Source organism: Oryx dammah, unplaced genomic scaffold (genome assembly GCF_014754425.2).
Source record: "Oryx dammah isolate SB20612 unplaced genomic scaffold, SCBI_Odam_1.1 HiC_scaffold_28, whole genome shotgun sequence".
Classification (NCBI taxonomy): Eukaryota; Metazoa; Chordata; class Mammalia; order Artiodactyla; family Bovidae; genus Oryx; species Oryx dammah.
Window position 1 is genome coordinate 106,804,332 of NW_024070212.1, and position 18,121 is coordinate 106,822,452.

At 52.3% G+C, this 18,121-nt stretch overlaps 1 protein-coding gene across 1 annotated transcript in view; it reads left to right on the top strand.

Annotated features, from left to right (window-relative positions):
• The window catches only part of GRIK3 (glutamate ionotropic receptor kainate type subunit 3), a 242,163-nt gene that overhangs the window by 166,543 nt on the left and 57,499 nt on the right, over nucleotides 1-18,121 (top strand). The window contains exons 5-8 of the mRNA XM_040231614.1: nucleotides 877-930; nucleotides 12,232-12,405; nucleotides 12,966-13,109; nucleotides 17,441-17,548. Of these exons, the coding sequence (XP_040087548.1) occupies nucleotides 877-930; nucleotides 12,232-12,405; nucleotides 12,966-13,109; nucleotides 17,441-17,548 (480 nt within the window). The remainder of the gene's footprint in view (nucleotides 1-876; nucleotides 931-12,231; nucleotides 12,406-12,965; nucleotides 13,110-17,440; nucleotides 17,549-18,121) is intronic.

Sequence of the window (18,121 nt, forward strand, 5' to 3'; positions counted from 1 at the left end):
TCAGAATTCACTCCCTAGTCTGCTGACGTGGAAACCCCTAGAACTGAAAGTGGAGAGTCTGTGTTCAGCCTGACACTGAACTAAACCAAGGTGAGCGTGACTGCAGACCGAGGACTGCTCCAGCCTTTCACCTGCGGATGCAGGCTGTGAATCCCCTCCAAGACCAGGAAGAGATAAGAGGCGTTTTCAAAGTATACTTGACCTCGTGACATTTCCCCCTGCGCACTATGTGGGCCCGCATTCTGAAGAACTCTGTAGAAAATGCATCATGGTCATTAGCATAATATAAAATGCAGACTTCACGATGGTGGGTGGTGTGGTCAGCCAGCACCCGGGAAGCAGGGATGTCTCACTGCTTCCCACTGGGGATCCTCAGACCAAGGGTAGACCCTGCTCTTTAGGTCTGGCTGGGTTGGTGGGGTCCAGGCTCCCACAGACATCTTTCCAGAGCCAGGACAGTGGATTCAGCTGAGTGGAGTCAGGGCACTAGAGAACCCAGTGTTCAGTGGATTCCATCAGCATTTCTCCAAGTGCACAGACCTGGAGATGCTTCCTAAAAACTCAGACACCTGGCCCCCACCTGGCCCTGCAGAATTTGGCATCTTTGGAGAGTGTGCCCAAGATTCTGCACTTGAACATGTCGCCTGTGATTTTGCTGCACACTCCGGTGTGAAGTCCCCTGCTGTCTGCCAGCCAGCCACTGTCATGGTCAAAAGGTCTCACAGGACATCCCACTCTGAGCATCCAGCCTCCCCCAGCCCACTGCCAGCCAGCCTGTGACGCCCCCGTCCTCAGCCTGGCCCCACGCCAGGGTGGAGAGGAGGAGGGGCTTCTCGGGTGCTCCCTGCAGGGCGCTCACACTTTGCTCTCCCACAGGCCATGGCGATGGGCATGATGACCGAGTACTACCACTTCATCTTCACCACACTGGTAACGTACCTTCGGGTCCCGGCATGGGTCAGGGTGGGGCTCCCTCCGAACAAGGTCAGCCTGGCGGGGGGCGGGGGAGAGCTGCTACAGGAGATACAGACGGGACTTGCTTCCTAAGGCTGTAGGCGTAACCCCAGACAAGGGCGCAATCTGTCTCTGTGGCCCACCCACTTTGAGAAGGTGCATCGTGTTGTGACAGAGGGTGGGGACTTTAGAACCTGCCGGTGTGAACACATGCCCCTCTGCCTGCTGGCAGAGAGACCTTGCAGAAGTCAGTTCTTCCTCTGCAAAATGGGCACGATTGTGGCTCCTGCCTCCTAGGACTGCTGTGGGAACTGAGTGGGTTCACGCACTGATGCACTGAGGGCAGTGCCTGGCTCGTGTGAAGCGCTGTTATTAGGACAATGACCCTTGGCCCCTGGCCCACGCACCTCCACACAGGTCTCAGGCCTCATGCAACAACAGGAGCTGCCACTTTGGATTCCTGCGGCATCCACGCTTAAGTCTGCCCACTCACCGTCAGCTGGGCCAGCCCACCTGCAGGCTCCAGATGGGTCTTGTCCAAACTTTGAGAACATTTAGGACCATTTAAACCCATTAGGATAATTAGTTGTGGTCTGAGATCAGCAGAATAAAGAGATCCCAGTGCCAAAGGGGTACCAACTCCCAGCCACCCTGTCTTGGAACCAGATGCCCTCAGATGTCACTGGGCCCCAGGTGGACTCTTCTGTCCAGCCCAGGTCTGGGGCGAGTGACAGCATCTTTAACCATCCTGTTGATGCAACCATCTCCTGAAATCTACATCAGACTTGCTGCTGCAGCTCTTCAGGCCTCTAGCTGTGTTCCTTCATTTATCCAGCACCTGGCTAACATTCCTTACCCAGGGCCTGTGTTCAGCTAGGCATCTCAGAATGCCTGATGCTGAAGCCTGCCCTCAAGGAACTCCCATCCTCTCCAGGCTGCATCTGTACGTCTAACTCATTCGGCAGACGTGCTGTCACATGCCTGGACAGATTGCCGTGGGGCACAGTGGAAGGAGGCATCAGATGCCACAGGACTGGTGGAAGGAGGGGAATTTCAGACTGCCTTTGTAGGAAAGAAGATGCTTGAACTGGGCCTTGAAGGGTCAGGGAATTCACCAAGGAGAGAGAGGAATGATATTCCACAGAGAGGGAACAGCATAAGCAAAGGTCAAAGACAGGTTAGCTCTTCGAGGTTCATCCTGGTTGAGTCAAAGTGTCAGTTGCTCAGTTGTGACTGACTCTTTGCGACCTCACGGACTGTAACCCGCCAGGTTCCTCTGTCCATGGGATATTCCAGGCAAGAATCCTGGAGTGGGTAGCCATTCCCTTCTCTAGGGGATCTTTCTGACTCGGGGATCGAACCAGGGAGGGTCTCCTGCATTGCAGGCAGATTCTTCACCATCTGAGCCACGCTCCTTTATGTACTGGTTGATTGTCAGAGCCAATTGTGTTCATCTTTTCCCAACTCCATATTCAATGACATCACACAGGTAGCTTGAAATTAGCCATGGCAGGAGTATTCATACTATAGAAGCTGGCAGATGCTACAAATAAAAGACAGTTTCCTACCATCCCCTGAGAGCTGGTTATTAAGCATTTCCCAGCGCAACACTGCCTCTCTGCAGCCCCGGCCACTATACTTTGTACTCATGTCTGAGTCACCGTGCTCCCTCTCCTGATCCAGAGCTCAGATCTGGGGACCTGCCAGGAGCCATGGTGGGAGAAAGGGATTCTGGAAGCTGGTGACTGAGACCAGGCATCTTCTTTCGCAATTCCCTTTTGGAATTCTATTCACCCAAGCTGGCTTCCCTCCTGGGAAAGTCATCGGAGGCTGGGGATGAAGCTGTCAGATCCCCAACATTCCATCTGAAGCTAGAAGCAGGGAAGAGGAGCAAGTCTGGGAAGGTGCGCACGTTCCGGGGATCCCAGGCTCTCTCTCCAGATGTGGCAGCCCTGGCATTCCTCTACTGGGCTCCTTGGGTGCTGAGACCTCTGCACCCTTAGAGGTCCCCACTAGCCCTGTGCTAGCTCAACACATTCTTCCCACACTTCCATCCTGTTGGCTCACCTCCCTGAGTCCTTGCTGCTCTGAGTTGCTAAAACAGAGCCTTGGAGTCCCCATAGGAAAATACAAGGGAGGAGCAGGCAGACCTTCCAAGGTGGCTGTGGCCCCCCTACAGATCATGCCCATCCCTGCTTCACATTACTGTCCAGCGCAGCGATGGGAGAGCAGGCCTTAGAGGCACAGATAAGGATGAGAGTTGCTGTTCCACCACCTCTTGGCGGTGCCCGTGGGCAGATTGCTTAACTTCCCTGGACCTCAGTTTCCTTGCCTTTAAAATGGGAACAATTCTGATGCCTTTAGGCCTCAGGGGTTTCTTTGGTGGCTCAGACAGTACAGAATCCACCTGCAATGTGAGAGACCAAGGTTCAGTCCCTGGGTTGGGAAGATCCCCTGTATTATCCTTGCTGCCTGGAGAATCCCCATGGATAGAGGAGTCTGGCAGGCTACAGTCCATGGGGACGCAAAGAGTTGGACATGACTGAGCAACTAAGCACCGCACACAGTTAGGCCTGAGATCCCACATTTAGCCTCTTTTGGTCTCAAAAGAGCAGCAAAACTCACTCAAGTAACCTCAAGTCACTAGGAACTCAGGAATGAACTATGAGGCTTAAGAGCAGACATGGAGGATGGTTCTGGATCCAGAGCAACTCTGAACATCATGGGGTTTATGGTCCAACTCTCTGCCCTGAGACTCAACCAAGCTTCTCCATTCCCATCTCTCTGCCTGTTGCTCCCTCCCTCCTCTCCCAGCCTCAGCTCCTTCCTTGTGATCTCTGTTCCCTGGCAACTTCAGCTCATCTCAGCTGCCCTGGGATCGTCATATCCCAACAGACTGTCCATTTGGTCTCTGCCACTTTTCAGCATCTCTTTCTCTGAGTGTTATCTGCCTTCCCCAGGTCAAATTTCGGACTGGCCAGGTACCAGTCAGGGCACTATATAGGCATTTGGGGCTGGACAGTTCCTTCTGGAATATCCTACCCAGTATACAGGGTTTAGCATTCCTTCTCCACTTATTGATTTCCAGGGTTGGTGACAAATAAATGCCATCCCCACATTTTCTAAAGCCCCCAGGATAGTCATCAGCCAGATTGTAGCAAACCCCCTGGGAGGTGACCCCCTTGGCTGGTCAGCTGAGGTCTGACGGTGTAAGGCAGAGTGCAGTGGATTCACAGAATCTAAGACTTGGCCACCAAGCAGAAGGACTGGGGCACTGCGCAGTCCCTTTTGAAGTGGCAGGAACAAAATCCACAGATCTTATTCCCCAGCGCTGAGTATTGCCCCCTCATCCACTGTGTCCACACAGGACCTGTGTTTAAGCCCTCTCTGGGCCTTGCTCCCAATCCTGGCTCCAGAGAGTCTATTAAAGGCAACTCCACCTGGCTCATGCCCTCATTCCAAGACCAGAGGGGTGTCCCCTCAAGGAGCTGAAGCTTTGAACTCTCAGCCCCATGGTCTGACCTGACCTTCTAAGCAAGGCTCTGGGGAAGGTACTACCCTGGTGACACGGGTGGCTCCCCACATTAATGGTACTGCAGGCACGGGGTCATGGAGAAGGCAATGGCACCCCACTCCAGCACTCTTGCCTGGAAAACCCCTGGACGGAGGAGCCTGGAAGGCTGCAGTCCATGGAGTCGCTGAGGGTCAGACACGACTGAGCGACTTCACTTTCACTTTTCACTTTCATGCATTGGAGAAGGAAATGGCAACCCACTCCAGTACTCTTGCCTGGAGAATCTCAGGGATGGGGGAGCCTGGTGGGCTGCTGTCTATGGGGCGCACAGAGTCGGACACGACTGAAGTGACTTAGCAGCAGCAGCAGGCATGGGGTCAAGGTTGGAGGTCCCGGAGGGAAGGGCAGGGCCAACGTACCCTTGCACCCTGAGGCAGTATCCTATTCACAGAGTGTCTGCTTTCCCTAAATTTTTATGTTTTTGTTTGTTTGTCTTGGGGGGTTGTGGCGGGGGTAGTCTTTTGCCTCAAAGCATGTGAGATCTCAGTTCTCAACTAGGGATCAAACCCACACACCCTATAGTGGAAGCGTGGAGTATCAACCACTTGACCACCAGGGAAGTCCCTGCTTTCCCTGCTTTTACATATCCTCCGTTCAATCACTCATCACTCACTATCCAGCAGCCATATACATACGCTCTCAAGGTCCCGGGTACCGAGCTAGACACTTAGGTGAGGGGTGAGGGGGTTGTCTAGAGATGGATCCAACACAAGTTCACCAGCTGGTAGGCTTCCTTTGTGCATATTAGACTCAAGGATACTGCCCCTGTATCTCCAGTGACCAAATAGAGCCTGGAATACAGTAGGTGCTCACCGATGCCTGAATGAATGAATACAATACAAAGCAGAAAGTAATTGGTGAAGTCAGCATCCTCATCATAGCAAGAGTGAAGACCATGCACTCTGGGGCCTGTCTGCCTGGGTTAGAATCGAGATTCTTCCACTTACTTGGGCAAGTTACTTCACTTCACTGGGCCTCATTCCCCATCCGTAAAATGGCCACAGCAACAGTACTGCCTCATAAAACTGTTAAATGCTAAGCATTAAGCAGGTATGTCGACATCCGTAAAGTTCTATGCAAAGTGCGTGGCATTTAGCACTATGTAAGAGTTAAATAGATCGATAAAAAAAAACCCTGCTTATATTTTTTATGTGCTCAGCATACCCCATTTCATCCAAAATTCAGAACAACTCTCCTAGGAAGGTATGACTTTTCCAGTTTGACAAAAAAGTAGAAACTGAGACTCAAAGAGTCTACTCAATAAGAAAGGGGAAGAGCAAGGATTTGACCAGCTGGGGACTGTCTGACTCCAAAGCCCTCTGCTAGGCTTGTAGCAAGTGTTCATGCAGTGTTGCCTGGCTTCCTTCCTCTGGCTGGCTCAGGCTCAGATTCCACAGACCATGATGGTCTAGGCATCACGTGATTGACACTAATGGCGGGGGCGGGGGCAGGGAGGGGGGAAAGCCTGCACAAATCCCTGCAGCACCCACACTTCACAGGTTCTAAAGCCCTTTCTCCACGTTGCTGATTTTCCTTTTCACAGGGCAGTTTATGATTAATGGGGAAACCTGGGACCAGAGAGGTTGAGTGAGCTGCCCCGAGCCCCACAGCAGATCAGTGACAGAAACATTGGCTCCTGACTTCTTTTCCAGCCCACTGCCCTCCCTCCCCCCACCTCTCTGAGGGCCAGGGAGAGCTGATCCTTCTAGAGACACAGTTGCTGCAATATAAACAGTTCTGCAGTGGAATATGCATGTGTGTTGGAGGGGGCAGGTACCAGGGCATCTCCCAGCAGCTCTCCATATGCCAGGGCATCAGCTATGTTCCCCGGGTCCCCATGTTCTGCTTCTGGCTCCAGCTCCAAGGCCCTCCTTCCAGCTCCATTGGCTTAGGAGCCTACCTCGTGATTCTGCCTCTTGGTGCTCATTGTTCAGTCGTAGCTGGACTTGGGAGGGCAATGGCATTTGACATTCATCTCCTTTGCTTTAGGAAACCCATGTGTCACCAATGCCTCGCCTCAAAATAATTCTCCAAACTTGCTTTTCCCACGCAGAAGACATTTTAATTACCCCAGCTGCCATTATCTGTGCCAGCCAGCTTTGAGCCATTCCCAGATAACCCCACGTTAATCAGCCCCAGCTGAGCCCCTGGTCCATGTCATGTGTAGGTAAAAGCCTGGAGGTGAAAAAAGAATTATAATAAATTAATAGATAAGCAATCACAATTAATGCCACTTCCCGGCAATAACAGTTATATCATGGGAAAGATATTTTCATCTGTCATTCCTTAAGGCGATGTTTTCCGAGCTTCAGCTTCTACCCAGTCAGACCCATGGGGTGCTAATGAATTAGTCTATTATGTTATGCTGAATGTTTCTAAAAGGTCCCTCGTCGATCCTGAATTCAATGTGTCAACATTTGGCATGGAGAACAGCAACTTTTTGCCAAGCAGCAAGGTTGTGCACAGTTCACTGTGTACAGCACATGGGGTCTCAGCCCAGGGCAGTTTGGACAAAAAATTGTAGCCAGACAAAGAGGCCTCTTTTCCAGCTCCCTGTTGTCACTGCCCTCATGTCACAGGGATGGTGGCACTTGGTGCCACAAGCCTTGCAACACTTTGCAGCTGAGCCCAGGCTCAGAGTGACAGGGATGAAGATGACCCCCAGCAGTGCCACCCCATCACGCCCCCTCCCAGGCTGTGATTGGCCAGAGTGTCAGCCACCCCAGCGCTGCATCTGGAAACTGGAAGGGCTGATGTCGCCAGCACCCGAGCCCCACCAAAGCCAGAGACGCTGCCCTCCCCACCAAGTCCAGAGGGCCTCTGGTCCTCAGGGAGGTGAGCCAAGTCAGGGAGGCCCTAGGTAGACTCGTGATGGACATCTTTCAAGCTTTAGGTATCAGCACTGAATCCGAGAAGAGGCTGAGCCTCATTACAGGGGAAGAGGGAGAAGGGCGCCCCCTGGGGGCAGAGCTCAGCTTTTCTTCTGTGTCCCAGGCAATTCAGCTCTGGCCCCAAACTTGCATTCGCCACTCTACAAAGCAAAATCCCTCCATCTCCCCAGACCCACCTTCTTCAAAGGCAGTTTAGGGAAGATCTGTTGTTCCTAAAGCAGTCCCTTGAGGGGCTCATCCACCACCCCAGGCAATTTGCCAAATCACTCCTAACTTCTAGCCCCATAGAAAGCTCCCTCTGAGAGGAGGTTATGAAATTCTACTCTCTCATTTCCAGGCACTTCCCAGAGAGCTACCCAGCTAGCTGATCCTTCTATCCACTTTGATTGATGGGAGTATTTGGTATGGGAGCTTGTAGGGGAGACAGATGCAGACAGAGAGAGTTATCATGAGTGGGATGAAAGCCAAAATGTCCCAAGATAAGAGCAGAAGCACCTTTGACCCACCCGATCATGTGTATCTAGAGTAGCAGTCAGGGGAGGCTTCACAGAAGAGGCGACACTTGAGCTGAATCTCAGGGTGAACCCACTCAAGAAGAGTTGAGAAGACAGATGTTCCAGCCCAGAGATGACAGAGCACACACAAAGACACTGGCACAGAGAAGCTGCATGATGGGGAAAGGGGCCACGAGGAATGGGGAAGGGAGACAAAAATGGTTTGGTGCTCCTGGGGCAAAAAACTGAGAGAGAGTGGGAAGAAAAGTGAAGCTGAAGGGGTGGAAAGCCTCGCAAACTACACTAAGGAATTTGTGCTTTATTCTGAGAAGCAAGAAGGAGCCATTGAAATACACCAAGCAGGGGAGTGGCAGGGTTGGGTTTAGTCTTCAGAAAGACCCCTCTGAATGCCATGTAGAGGGTGACTGGAACATCCAGTGGGTGGGAACTGAGGGCTGGTTATGGGACAGAGGGAGAGCTTGGGAGCTGGCAGCCTGGGTTTGACACTGTTGCTCCCAAGTGTACAGCTGTGAGCAAAAGACCTAACCTCTCTGTGACTGAGTTCCTTCCTCTAAAATGGAGCAATAATAACACCTTTCTTGTAAGGCAGAAATGTACATTTAGTGAGTTAGTATACATAAGGCACTTAGAAACTGTTCTGAGGTTTGTAGGTGCTCAGTGAATGTTAGTTCAATGTGATTGTTTTGATATTGCCAGGAGGGGTAAGGCAGGAAGGATGCAACTCAGGTCTGCTCCTCTCCTCCAAGAACCCAGTCGTGTACTGGGGGGCAAGTCAATTAGCTGTCACAACCTGCTGCCAGAGAAGGCAGAATATGAATATTTATCAGCTCTTCTGTGATGTCTACCATGCACCAGACACGTTCTAAGTATGTCTATTAACCCATTTCTTCTTCAGGATGACCCTATATGGCAGGTACTATTTTCATGCCCATTTTGCAGATGAGGCAGGTAAAGTAAGGAGAGTAGATGGCCTGGCCTCACAATCTGTGCTCGTAACCATCATCTGGGGCTGCCCAGTGAACCGTTCTCAGGGAGCAGCTGTGGGAAGAGAGGCCTCTTTCCTGTGTGTCCCCTGCCTTGCTCTCCATCCCTGATTCCACAGGTCTCCACATCTAAGCCCAGAGCCGTCTCTGTGTGTTTCCCGGTCAGGAGTAACAGCTTAGATGAGCGACTTCTCAAAACACGGATTGCAACCCCACCCCACATTCTCAATGGCGCATACTTTCCAAAACAAGTTCTCCAAAAGCAATTCTGATACGTATCTTGTGTTTGACAACCACTGGGGACATAAACACAGGAAGTTTTAAATAGAACAGACACTGTGTACTAGTAAATGTATACAACCAGCTATCCAGGTAGCTATCCAGCTATCTGGGGGAAAACCCAGATTTGTAGTGCTTGCCAATCTTCATGGTGTGAACTCTCCCACCATAGCCAATGTCAAGCTACCAACAAATGTCACTGAACGTAGAGTCGGGAAGTGTTGATGATTAGCTCTTACAAGCCGATGGGAGCCAGCTCCAACACCCCACTGAGCTGGACCTGGGAACAGTTTCTGCACTGCTTCCGTGAGCTCTGCGACTTTAGGCAAGCCACATCACCCCTCTGGTCCTTGTTTCCTCTGCAAAAAGGGAATGCTATTGAACAGTTACTTAACAGGGGATCATGAGAATCAGATGACATGCTCCGCTTGAAGGGCTGAGCACAGTGCCCACCCCACTCACTCCCTACTGAGACTGGGGCCACACAGACACCCTCTGGCCAATTCCACGGGGACTCCTCCATCTACTTCCGCCCAGCCCCCTGCCCCTCCCAAATCCTGGTCTTGAATCAGGGCCCCATTTGAGCAAGGCTGGAACTAAACTTTCTTTCCTGGGCTCAAAACTGCCCCCAGCCTCTCCCCTAACCCCTAAACTCTTAAAGAGGAAACCAATACTGTGTATTTCAGAAGGAGGCCAATCGGAATTACAGGAGGAGTTCCGCATGAATTAGGGACATCTCAGAGGCCAGAGGAGAAGCGCAGTGCGAAAGAGCTGCTCTGTGGGCTCCAGGTTTATCCCTCATTATCTTTCCATGAACTGTCATGGATTTAACTGAAGCTGGGACTGTGATGGGGCCAGATGTTTCTCCTGACGACTGCAGCCACGGACCATTCTGACCCAGCATTGGACGGATGGACTGAGTTCAGGGACCTGGGAAAGATGATGGACCGGGTTGCGGGGGTGAGAGCGGAGGAGGGAGGGGAACAGCGGAAGGCAGCTGGGTGGGAGGAGAGTGCGGAAAAGAGCAGACGATAGATGAGGAGGACCTCAGACTCAGACCTTAAGACTCATTTTCCCTGCTAGTGGAATGAGGCCCATCTAGGTTATCAGCGTATATGTTTCAAAAAGTAACGTGACTCTTATGCAAATATAAAATGAACAGGAGTCAAAGATGTATTCAACTCATGAGCAAAGGAGCCAGGAGGATGACAATGCTGGCTCAAAGAGCACTTGAAGGGTTGAGTATTTATAGGTATTTGGTGTAGGGGGAACATCATATGAGTCAGCTAAGTTAGGTACAAAATGGATTAATGTCCTACAGGGCAATAAAACCACCAGCTTGGGGATTATCTTTTCTATGGGCAAAAGTCTACACATTAACTCAGAATCTGGGCCTTTAACCAGCGGCTGACAGTGTAGTCAAACCCAGGTGAATTCTCCCAGAGAATCGCACAGTCCCCGGAGGGCCTGGTGAGCAATGTGTCCACGTGACGTTGGAAGGACATGCTGGTCTCCATCTCCCTTATCTCCAAGTTTGGAAAGTTTTTCTTTCTTCTTTCTTTTTTTAAAATTGGAGGATAACTGCTTTACAATGTTGTGTTAGTTTCTGTTGTACAACAACATGAATTAGCTATATGTATACACAAATCCCCTTCCTCTTGAACCTCCCTCTCACTACCCCCGTCACCCCTCGAGGTCATCTCTGGGGACTGAGCTGAGCTCCCCACACCACCCACCTCCTGACATCCCTTCTCAGCCTAGCATCTGGCTTCTCCCTCTGCAGCCAACCCCCTTCTTCCCCCCGCCCCCTCCCCTCACCAGCTCACGATGTCCCAGAGCTGAAGCTAGGTTGCCCCCATGCATTAAGACCTGTCTTCCCGGCTTTTAGACCCCTGCACCAAACTGGATGTGACCTGGCCAACAGGCTGACTGCTCCTAGGATGCAGGGTGTCAGGGGGCCTGGCTGGTGATGTGGGCTCGAGGAGAGAGAAGAGGGCCCTATACTCCTTCAGTCCCAGGCACAAGAGTCAATTTTAATTCTTTTTATTGAAGTATGGTTAATTTACAACATTGTATAAGTTTCAGGTGTACAACAGATGATTCAGTTAATGCGTGTGTGTGTGTGTGTGTGTGTTAATCACTCAGTTGTGTCAGACCCTGTAACCCCATGGACCCATCAGGCTCCTCTATCCAGAGAATTCTCCAGGCAAGAATACTGGAGTGGGTTGGAGATCTCCAGGGGACCTTCCCGAGCCAGGGATCAAACCCTGGTCTCCTGTGTTACAGGCAGATTCTTTACCATCTGAGCCACAGGGAAGTTCCCTCAGTTCTGCATGTGTACCTATATATCTATCCTTTTTCAGATTCTTTTCCATTATAAACAATAAGACAATGAATACAGTTTCCTGTGCTATGCAGTAGATCCTTGTTGCTTATCTGTTTTATATATAGTAGTGTGTATCTGTTAATCCCAAACTCCTAATCTATCCCTCCCCCGCTTCCCCTTTGGTAATCATAAATTTGTTTTCAGAAGAGACTATTTTAAAATACCCTCTTTGGGAGGATAAAATCCTCCCTCAGCCTCCCTCTGGGTAACTTGGAGATGCCCAGACCCAGTGCCCTTTGTCTTCCCAAAGGAGGCCTCTCCCATCAGAGGAAGTGACGGTCATGACCATTATCAAGCTTCTTTGCTGTTCCAGGCTGGGCATTTCATATGAACTGCTTCACTGGGGCTCATAAAGGAGGCACGATCCCCGTTCTGTAGATGAAGAAACAGGCTGAGCCGTGTGTCTGAGGTCCGGCAGTGAGTCCGTGGGGTCAGCCACCAGGCAGCCGGGTCTGGCCGACTCCAAGTGCAGAGCTAGCTCCTGTGAGTGCTCCATCACCCGCCCTGAGCCTCCCTCCTCAGAACTCTGCAGGGAGTTACAGAGAGCAGAGCAGGGAGCTGCTCTGGGGCCCCAGTAGGAAGTGTGGGAGGTAAGGCTGGAGCTCACAGCCGGGTCATATCTTTGTTTATTGAAACTCTCTCTGTCAAGGATCTTTACGCGTTAGACCTGGAGCCCTACCGCTACTCGGGCGTGAACCTGACGGGATTCCGGATCCTCAACGTGGACAACCCTCACGTCTCGGCCATCGTGGAGAAGTGGTCCATGGAGCGGCTGCAGGCAGCTCCCCGGGCAGAGTCCGGGCTGTTGGATGGAGTGATGATGGTACTGCCGCTGGGTGCGCCAGACCCAGGGGCTCCCCTCCCTCCCTTCCTTCCTTCCCTTCTTCTCTCCTTCCTCCCTGTTTCTTTTTTCCCTCTCACCACTTCCCTTCTTAAGACCTACGCTGTGTCTGCTAGACCTTAGGCCAGGGGCCGGGGACACTCAGGAATCAGATGCAGCCCCCCCGCCCCTCACCCAAGTGTGGGAGTGCAGGCATATAAACAGATGGTTACAGAGAGTGGGGATAATGTCCTGGACCTGGAGGACTTTCAGCTGTGGTGGGCAGGAAGCTGGGGAGGCTGGAAAGGTGAACCAGGCAACAGAGAGATGCCGGGGGGTGGAGGGCCTGGCAGAGAAGATCTGAGCTGCAGAGGGAGGGAGTCAGGTGTCTGCAGAACTGCAAAGACACCCCAAGCCCGGCCGCTCATCAGGAGCCAGGACAGGGCCTTTCCCTCTCCAGGACACCATGCCTTTGGCGAGGGAGATAAAGGGAGACAGGGAAGGGTGGGCTGAGGACTCTCAGGGCCCAAGCCACTCTCAGGCAGCCCTGGGCCTCCCCCCAGACGGACGCGGCCTTGCTGTACGATGCCGTCCACATCGTGTCTGTGTGCTACCAGCGGGCACCGCAGATGACCGTGAACTCCCTCCAGTGCCACCGGCACAAGGCCTGGCGTTTTGGCGGCCGCTTCATGAACTTCATCAAGGAGGTGAGTGGCCCCTGCACCCACCCCCACCAGGGCCATCTCCTGGGGGCCACAGAGCAGTCAAGGGCCCAAGTTTGGGAGTCCAGTCCATGTGAACTTGGGCCAGAGCTTGTTTCCTGAGGTGCAAATGGGCTCAGCAGGGACCAGTCTTACGAAGTGGCAGAGAGGCTGCGTCCTTGGCACATAGTAGGTGCTCAGTGGGTGGGCGGCATTGTCAGCAGGACACAGCCTGGGTTTTAAACAGCTGAGCGTCTTTGCCTCCAGCTGTGTGACCTCAGGCAAGCTAGAGTACCTCGCTGAGCCAGGTATGAAGCATGCCCATCTCGTGCGGATGCTGTGAGGACGAAATGAGGCGTCATGTGGAGAAGGCTTACTGCTGAGGGCAGAGGCAGCTCAGTAACTCGTAATCAGCCCCACAAACTGCTCTTCACATCACGGGCCCATCAGCCTGCGGTCCCTAGTGGGACCTGGCTCTCCTGGCACCATGGCAACTGTGAAGAAGTCCCATCCGATTCAAAAAACCAGAGAACATGTCCTGCTGCCGAGAGGATGACCATGGAGACGCACAGTGCCTACGTTTCCTTTCAGACTCTCCATCACTGTCGTCCTTACAAATGCAGAGTTTATTGTTCCCATTTTACAGGTGGGGACACCCAGGCCTGGGTTTGTACCCTGGCTCCATGACAACAAGCTGTGTGACTTTGGGGAAGATGATTAACTCTTTGATCCTCAGTCTCCTCAACTATAAAATAGGTATAGTAAGAGTCCCTGCCTCAACGCATTGTTGGAAAAATAGTGTGAAAAACTGTAAGCAAAGCACATAGCCCAAGACTGGGCAGAGTCAAGTCCCAGTAATGGTAGGTGAGGAAGGCATATAGGGGTGAGATCTAGGCGTGTAGGGGTGAGATCCCTGGGTCAGAAGGAGCAACCTGTCCAGGGCAATGTCAAGCGCAGTTAGGAGAAGCCCCCTAGGAGGGCTTTGCATAGACCACATCTTTGTAGCCATCACAATGAACCAGGAATGAAGCAGACTGCCTTGAGAGTTCATTCAATTCATTTATTCACTATGTGTGTGGGTCTGCTGAGTGGCCAGCACTGAGCCTGTGCTGGGGATCCAGCGGGGTTAAACCAACTGGCAACTGCATGCACAGAGCTCACCACCTAGGGAAACGTCAATCAAGGCATTCCATTAGTGAATGTAATCCCATATGCAAAGGAAGGCAGCACAATGAGGATAAATAACAAAGAAATTCACCACTCAGCAGACAGGACTGCTCCCCTAGAGATCCCAGTTCACCATTACGGCTTGGGACAAGGGCAGTAACACCTCTCGTATTTTGTGTGTGTGAAGTCACTCAGTCGTGTCCGACTCTTTGCGACCCCGTGGACTGTATAGCCCACCAGGCTCCTCTGTCCATGGGATTCTCCAGGTTTTAGAATGACACTAAAAGGCATATGTCTTTAGAGTCTGTTATCAGAGGCTTGTCTCTGTTTCTTCCCAGCTGTGCAGTTTTATACAAACTCCTGGACATTCCTGAGTGTCAGTTTCCTCGCCTGGCAAACCATGTCATAGCCCCTGTGAGGGAGCAGTTAAGTCCTTGGCACTGGTTCCCTCACACCTAGAAGAGACTCCGGTGTCAGTTGTTTTGGTAGAAGAGGACCATGAAGGTTCCTTCTCATGCAACCCCTCAAAACTGTGGAGAAAGTCTGATTGTCCCATGCCCTGAGCGAGGCCTGGCTGGCTTGCCCAGTCATCAGCTTGTTCTTGGGGGAGCATGGAGGCCTCACACCCCGCCTCCTGAGCCTCCTACCTCTGCAGGCCTCCAACCCAGTAGCCAGAGACTGGCGTGGGTTTCTCAGTGACAGGGGCCACAACTCTAAGACCCTTAGGAGCCAGACATTAGTGACTTTGAAACCTAAGCACTTTTCAGCGGTGTGATCTTAGACAAGCTACTGAACCTCTCTGTGCCGCAGGGCCTCCGGCACAATGGACACAACAGCAGTGTGGTCGTAGGTGTGAGTCATGATGTGTGAAGTGCTTAGGACAGTGCCTGGCACAGCAGACGCTGAGCTGATTGGCTGCTGTTATTATCTCTATCATCACAACTATCTTCACAGGGGCTTCTTGCTCCCTGGTGGGTTTCCAGCTACAGAGGATCTCCAGGCCACAGAGTTTCAGAGAACCCCCTGGAGTGCTCCAGGCTCAGTCCTGAAGCCCCAAAGGGAGCAGATGGCTTGCAGAGCAGAATGAGGCCTCCCACCCGGGACTGACTGGCCCTGCTGGAGTATCCCGCTCTCCTGTTTCCTGGCCCCAGCCCCGGGAACAGCCTTCACCACACACTCTCCTTCACACAGTACTTTCAGAAACATCTTTGTCAACTCCATGTGGGGGAAGTGGAGACCGAGGCCCAGAGCAGCTGTGGGGCTCCCCGATGGCCCCACAGCTGGCCACCCCCAAGACCCAGGCCCCCTGCATGAGCCCAGCACTCGGTCTTCCCTCAGACCATTTCCAAGTCTCCCATCTCCCCATCTGACTGCGTGACAGTAAATCATTTTAAAGACTTGGCATTTCCGAGAGGAGCTGGAAAATACCAGGCCGGAGTTCAGAGCTTGTGAAGCATCTTTCATTTAGGGAGTCCTGCTCGGCAGCTGAAAGGGGCGGGAGGGCTGGGAAATGTCACGGGGCGGAGCTCCAGCAGCCCCGTGGCCTGGCCCTGCCCCTGCCTGCCCGCCCACAGACAGGCCGCACACCTGCTGACATTTAAGTCCTCTGGAGATGTCCCAGAGGAAAGCTTCCCTCCCGTGCAGGTTTGAAGACGCCTGCCATGATTTCCCCAGGGGGCCCGGGGAGGTAGCCTCAGGGGGCGGGGCCCAGGCAGAGGAGCGGGAGGCGGAGGGACTGGGGAGCCTCAAGGGAGCCGAGCTTCCCTGTGAGGTCAAACACAGTGGCCTTCACCTTCACTGATGCATTTTTAACTGAAGTAAAATAGTGTATGACCTTCCTGGTAGCTGAGAGGTAAAGAATCCGCCTGCCAGTGTAGGAGACGCGGGTTTGATCCCTGGGTCGGGAAGATGCCGTGGAGGAAGGCATGGCAACCCACTCTAGGATTCCTGCCAGGAGAATCCCATGGACAGAGGAGCCTGGGCTATAGTTCATGGGGTCGCGAAGAGTCAGACACGACTGAGTGACTAAATAAGAACAAAACAGTGTACAACATGTAAGTTTCAGGTGTAGGACATTATAGCTCAGACACAACTTAGAAACCAAATAAAAACAACAATAGACTGGACAGTCTCTACGGCAACTATTCAACTCTGAAGCTACAGCACAAAAGCAGCCAGAGACAACCGGTAAATACACGGGTGTGACTTTAACAGGAAATGGGTCCACGTGTATCACCAGCCATAGCTCCCAATCCTGGCTTTAGAAGACGGAGCCTTTCTCAGCTTAGCCCTGTTCCTTCTCTGAACCTCTGCCTGCCTCTCTGTTAATGATGCTAAAAGCAAGAAAAAGAGAAAGCTACCATTTATTCAGGGCTCAGGTTGTACCCATGGGCATGAATCTGAACCAACTCTGGGAGACAGTAAGGGACAAGGAAGTCTGGCATGCTGCAGTTCCTGGGGTTGCGGAGAGTCGGACACGACTTAGCTATTGAACAACGAAAACAACAGGTTGTACCAGGCACCATTCCCAGTTTTTCATGAGATGTACTTCATTCTGCCCTCACAGTGTTTTGGTGAAATGGGTAGTGTTATTAGTTCCATTTTACAGATGAGGAAACTGAGGCAGTGAGGCAGAATGAAATCCCCAGGTCACACAGCTGAGGTTGGACCCTGTATTCTGACCCCAGTTTTTAACCAGGACATGAGTGGAGCTGGGGTGAGAGACCTGCTCTGTCAGCCCTGGCTCTCTGGGGATTACTCTGTCTGGTCCTACAGCCAGAGCTGGCTTGGCCCCTTGCCTTTCTGCCCCTCGGCAGGTGTCACCTGCCACATCTACCCACTTGCCTCTTTGCCCCTCCCTGGGGACCTGACATGGACTGGACTCCCCCCTTCTCATGGCTTCGAGGTAGGGCTCATCTGGGCGCATCTGAGATCGATGTTGTACACGAGAAGGTGCAAGTGTAAAGCTGGCTAAAGAGCATAATAGAATTTATGGAAATCGCTGGCTCGCACCACAGCCCTAGCAATGATGGAGGTGATTATTAATTAATCATGGTCTTGGGGGAACAGTATCAGTGCAAGGAGTAATTAAAATGAAGCATTGTACAGTTGTACCGAATGATGATTTATGAGCCCGAGGAATTGCCGCTCTGCCCTCTCCCCTCCGGCAGGCTCAATGGGAAGGATTAACTGGACGGATTGTTTTCAACAAAACCAGTGGCTTACGGACGGATTTCGATCTGGACATCATCAGCTTGAAGGAAGATGGCTTGGAGAAGGTGTGTGAGCTCAGCAGTGGGGGGGCGGGCCAAGGAGGAGGGGCTGTTAAATCCTCCACGACAGATCCCAGGAAGAGACCCTGAGCAAGAGGGCAAGACCCCATCCAGCTACCCCCTCGGGGCTCAACACAACCCAGTGTGGCCACTGCCTTGGCCCCTCTTGGCCTTCTCAGCCTGGAGGGGTGCAGAACCCAGTGGCCTGGCCGTGGCAGATACTCAAATGATCACCCTGTCAGCAAGGGCCATCAGAGAGATGCTTAACCTGGGAAAGGCTCATGGGACAGACAGACTGTCTAAGTCCTCTGTCATGGGGCAGAGGGACAGACGTGTCCTTGGATAGGAGAAACTCTCTAATGGCTTGTGGATGCCTCCCTGGGGAGTAGTGAGCTCACTGTCCCTGGAGACATTTCAGCAAAATTGAACAAAGGGATTGCTTGTCTGGGAGACTGGAGGTGATTCTTATCCTTGGAGAGAGGTTGAAGCACATGGATTCTGAACTCTCCATGCTAAGCTTCTAAGGCCTCTGTGATTCTGAGAATTACAAGGAAAGCAAGCCCACAGGGCTGGCCTCCC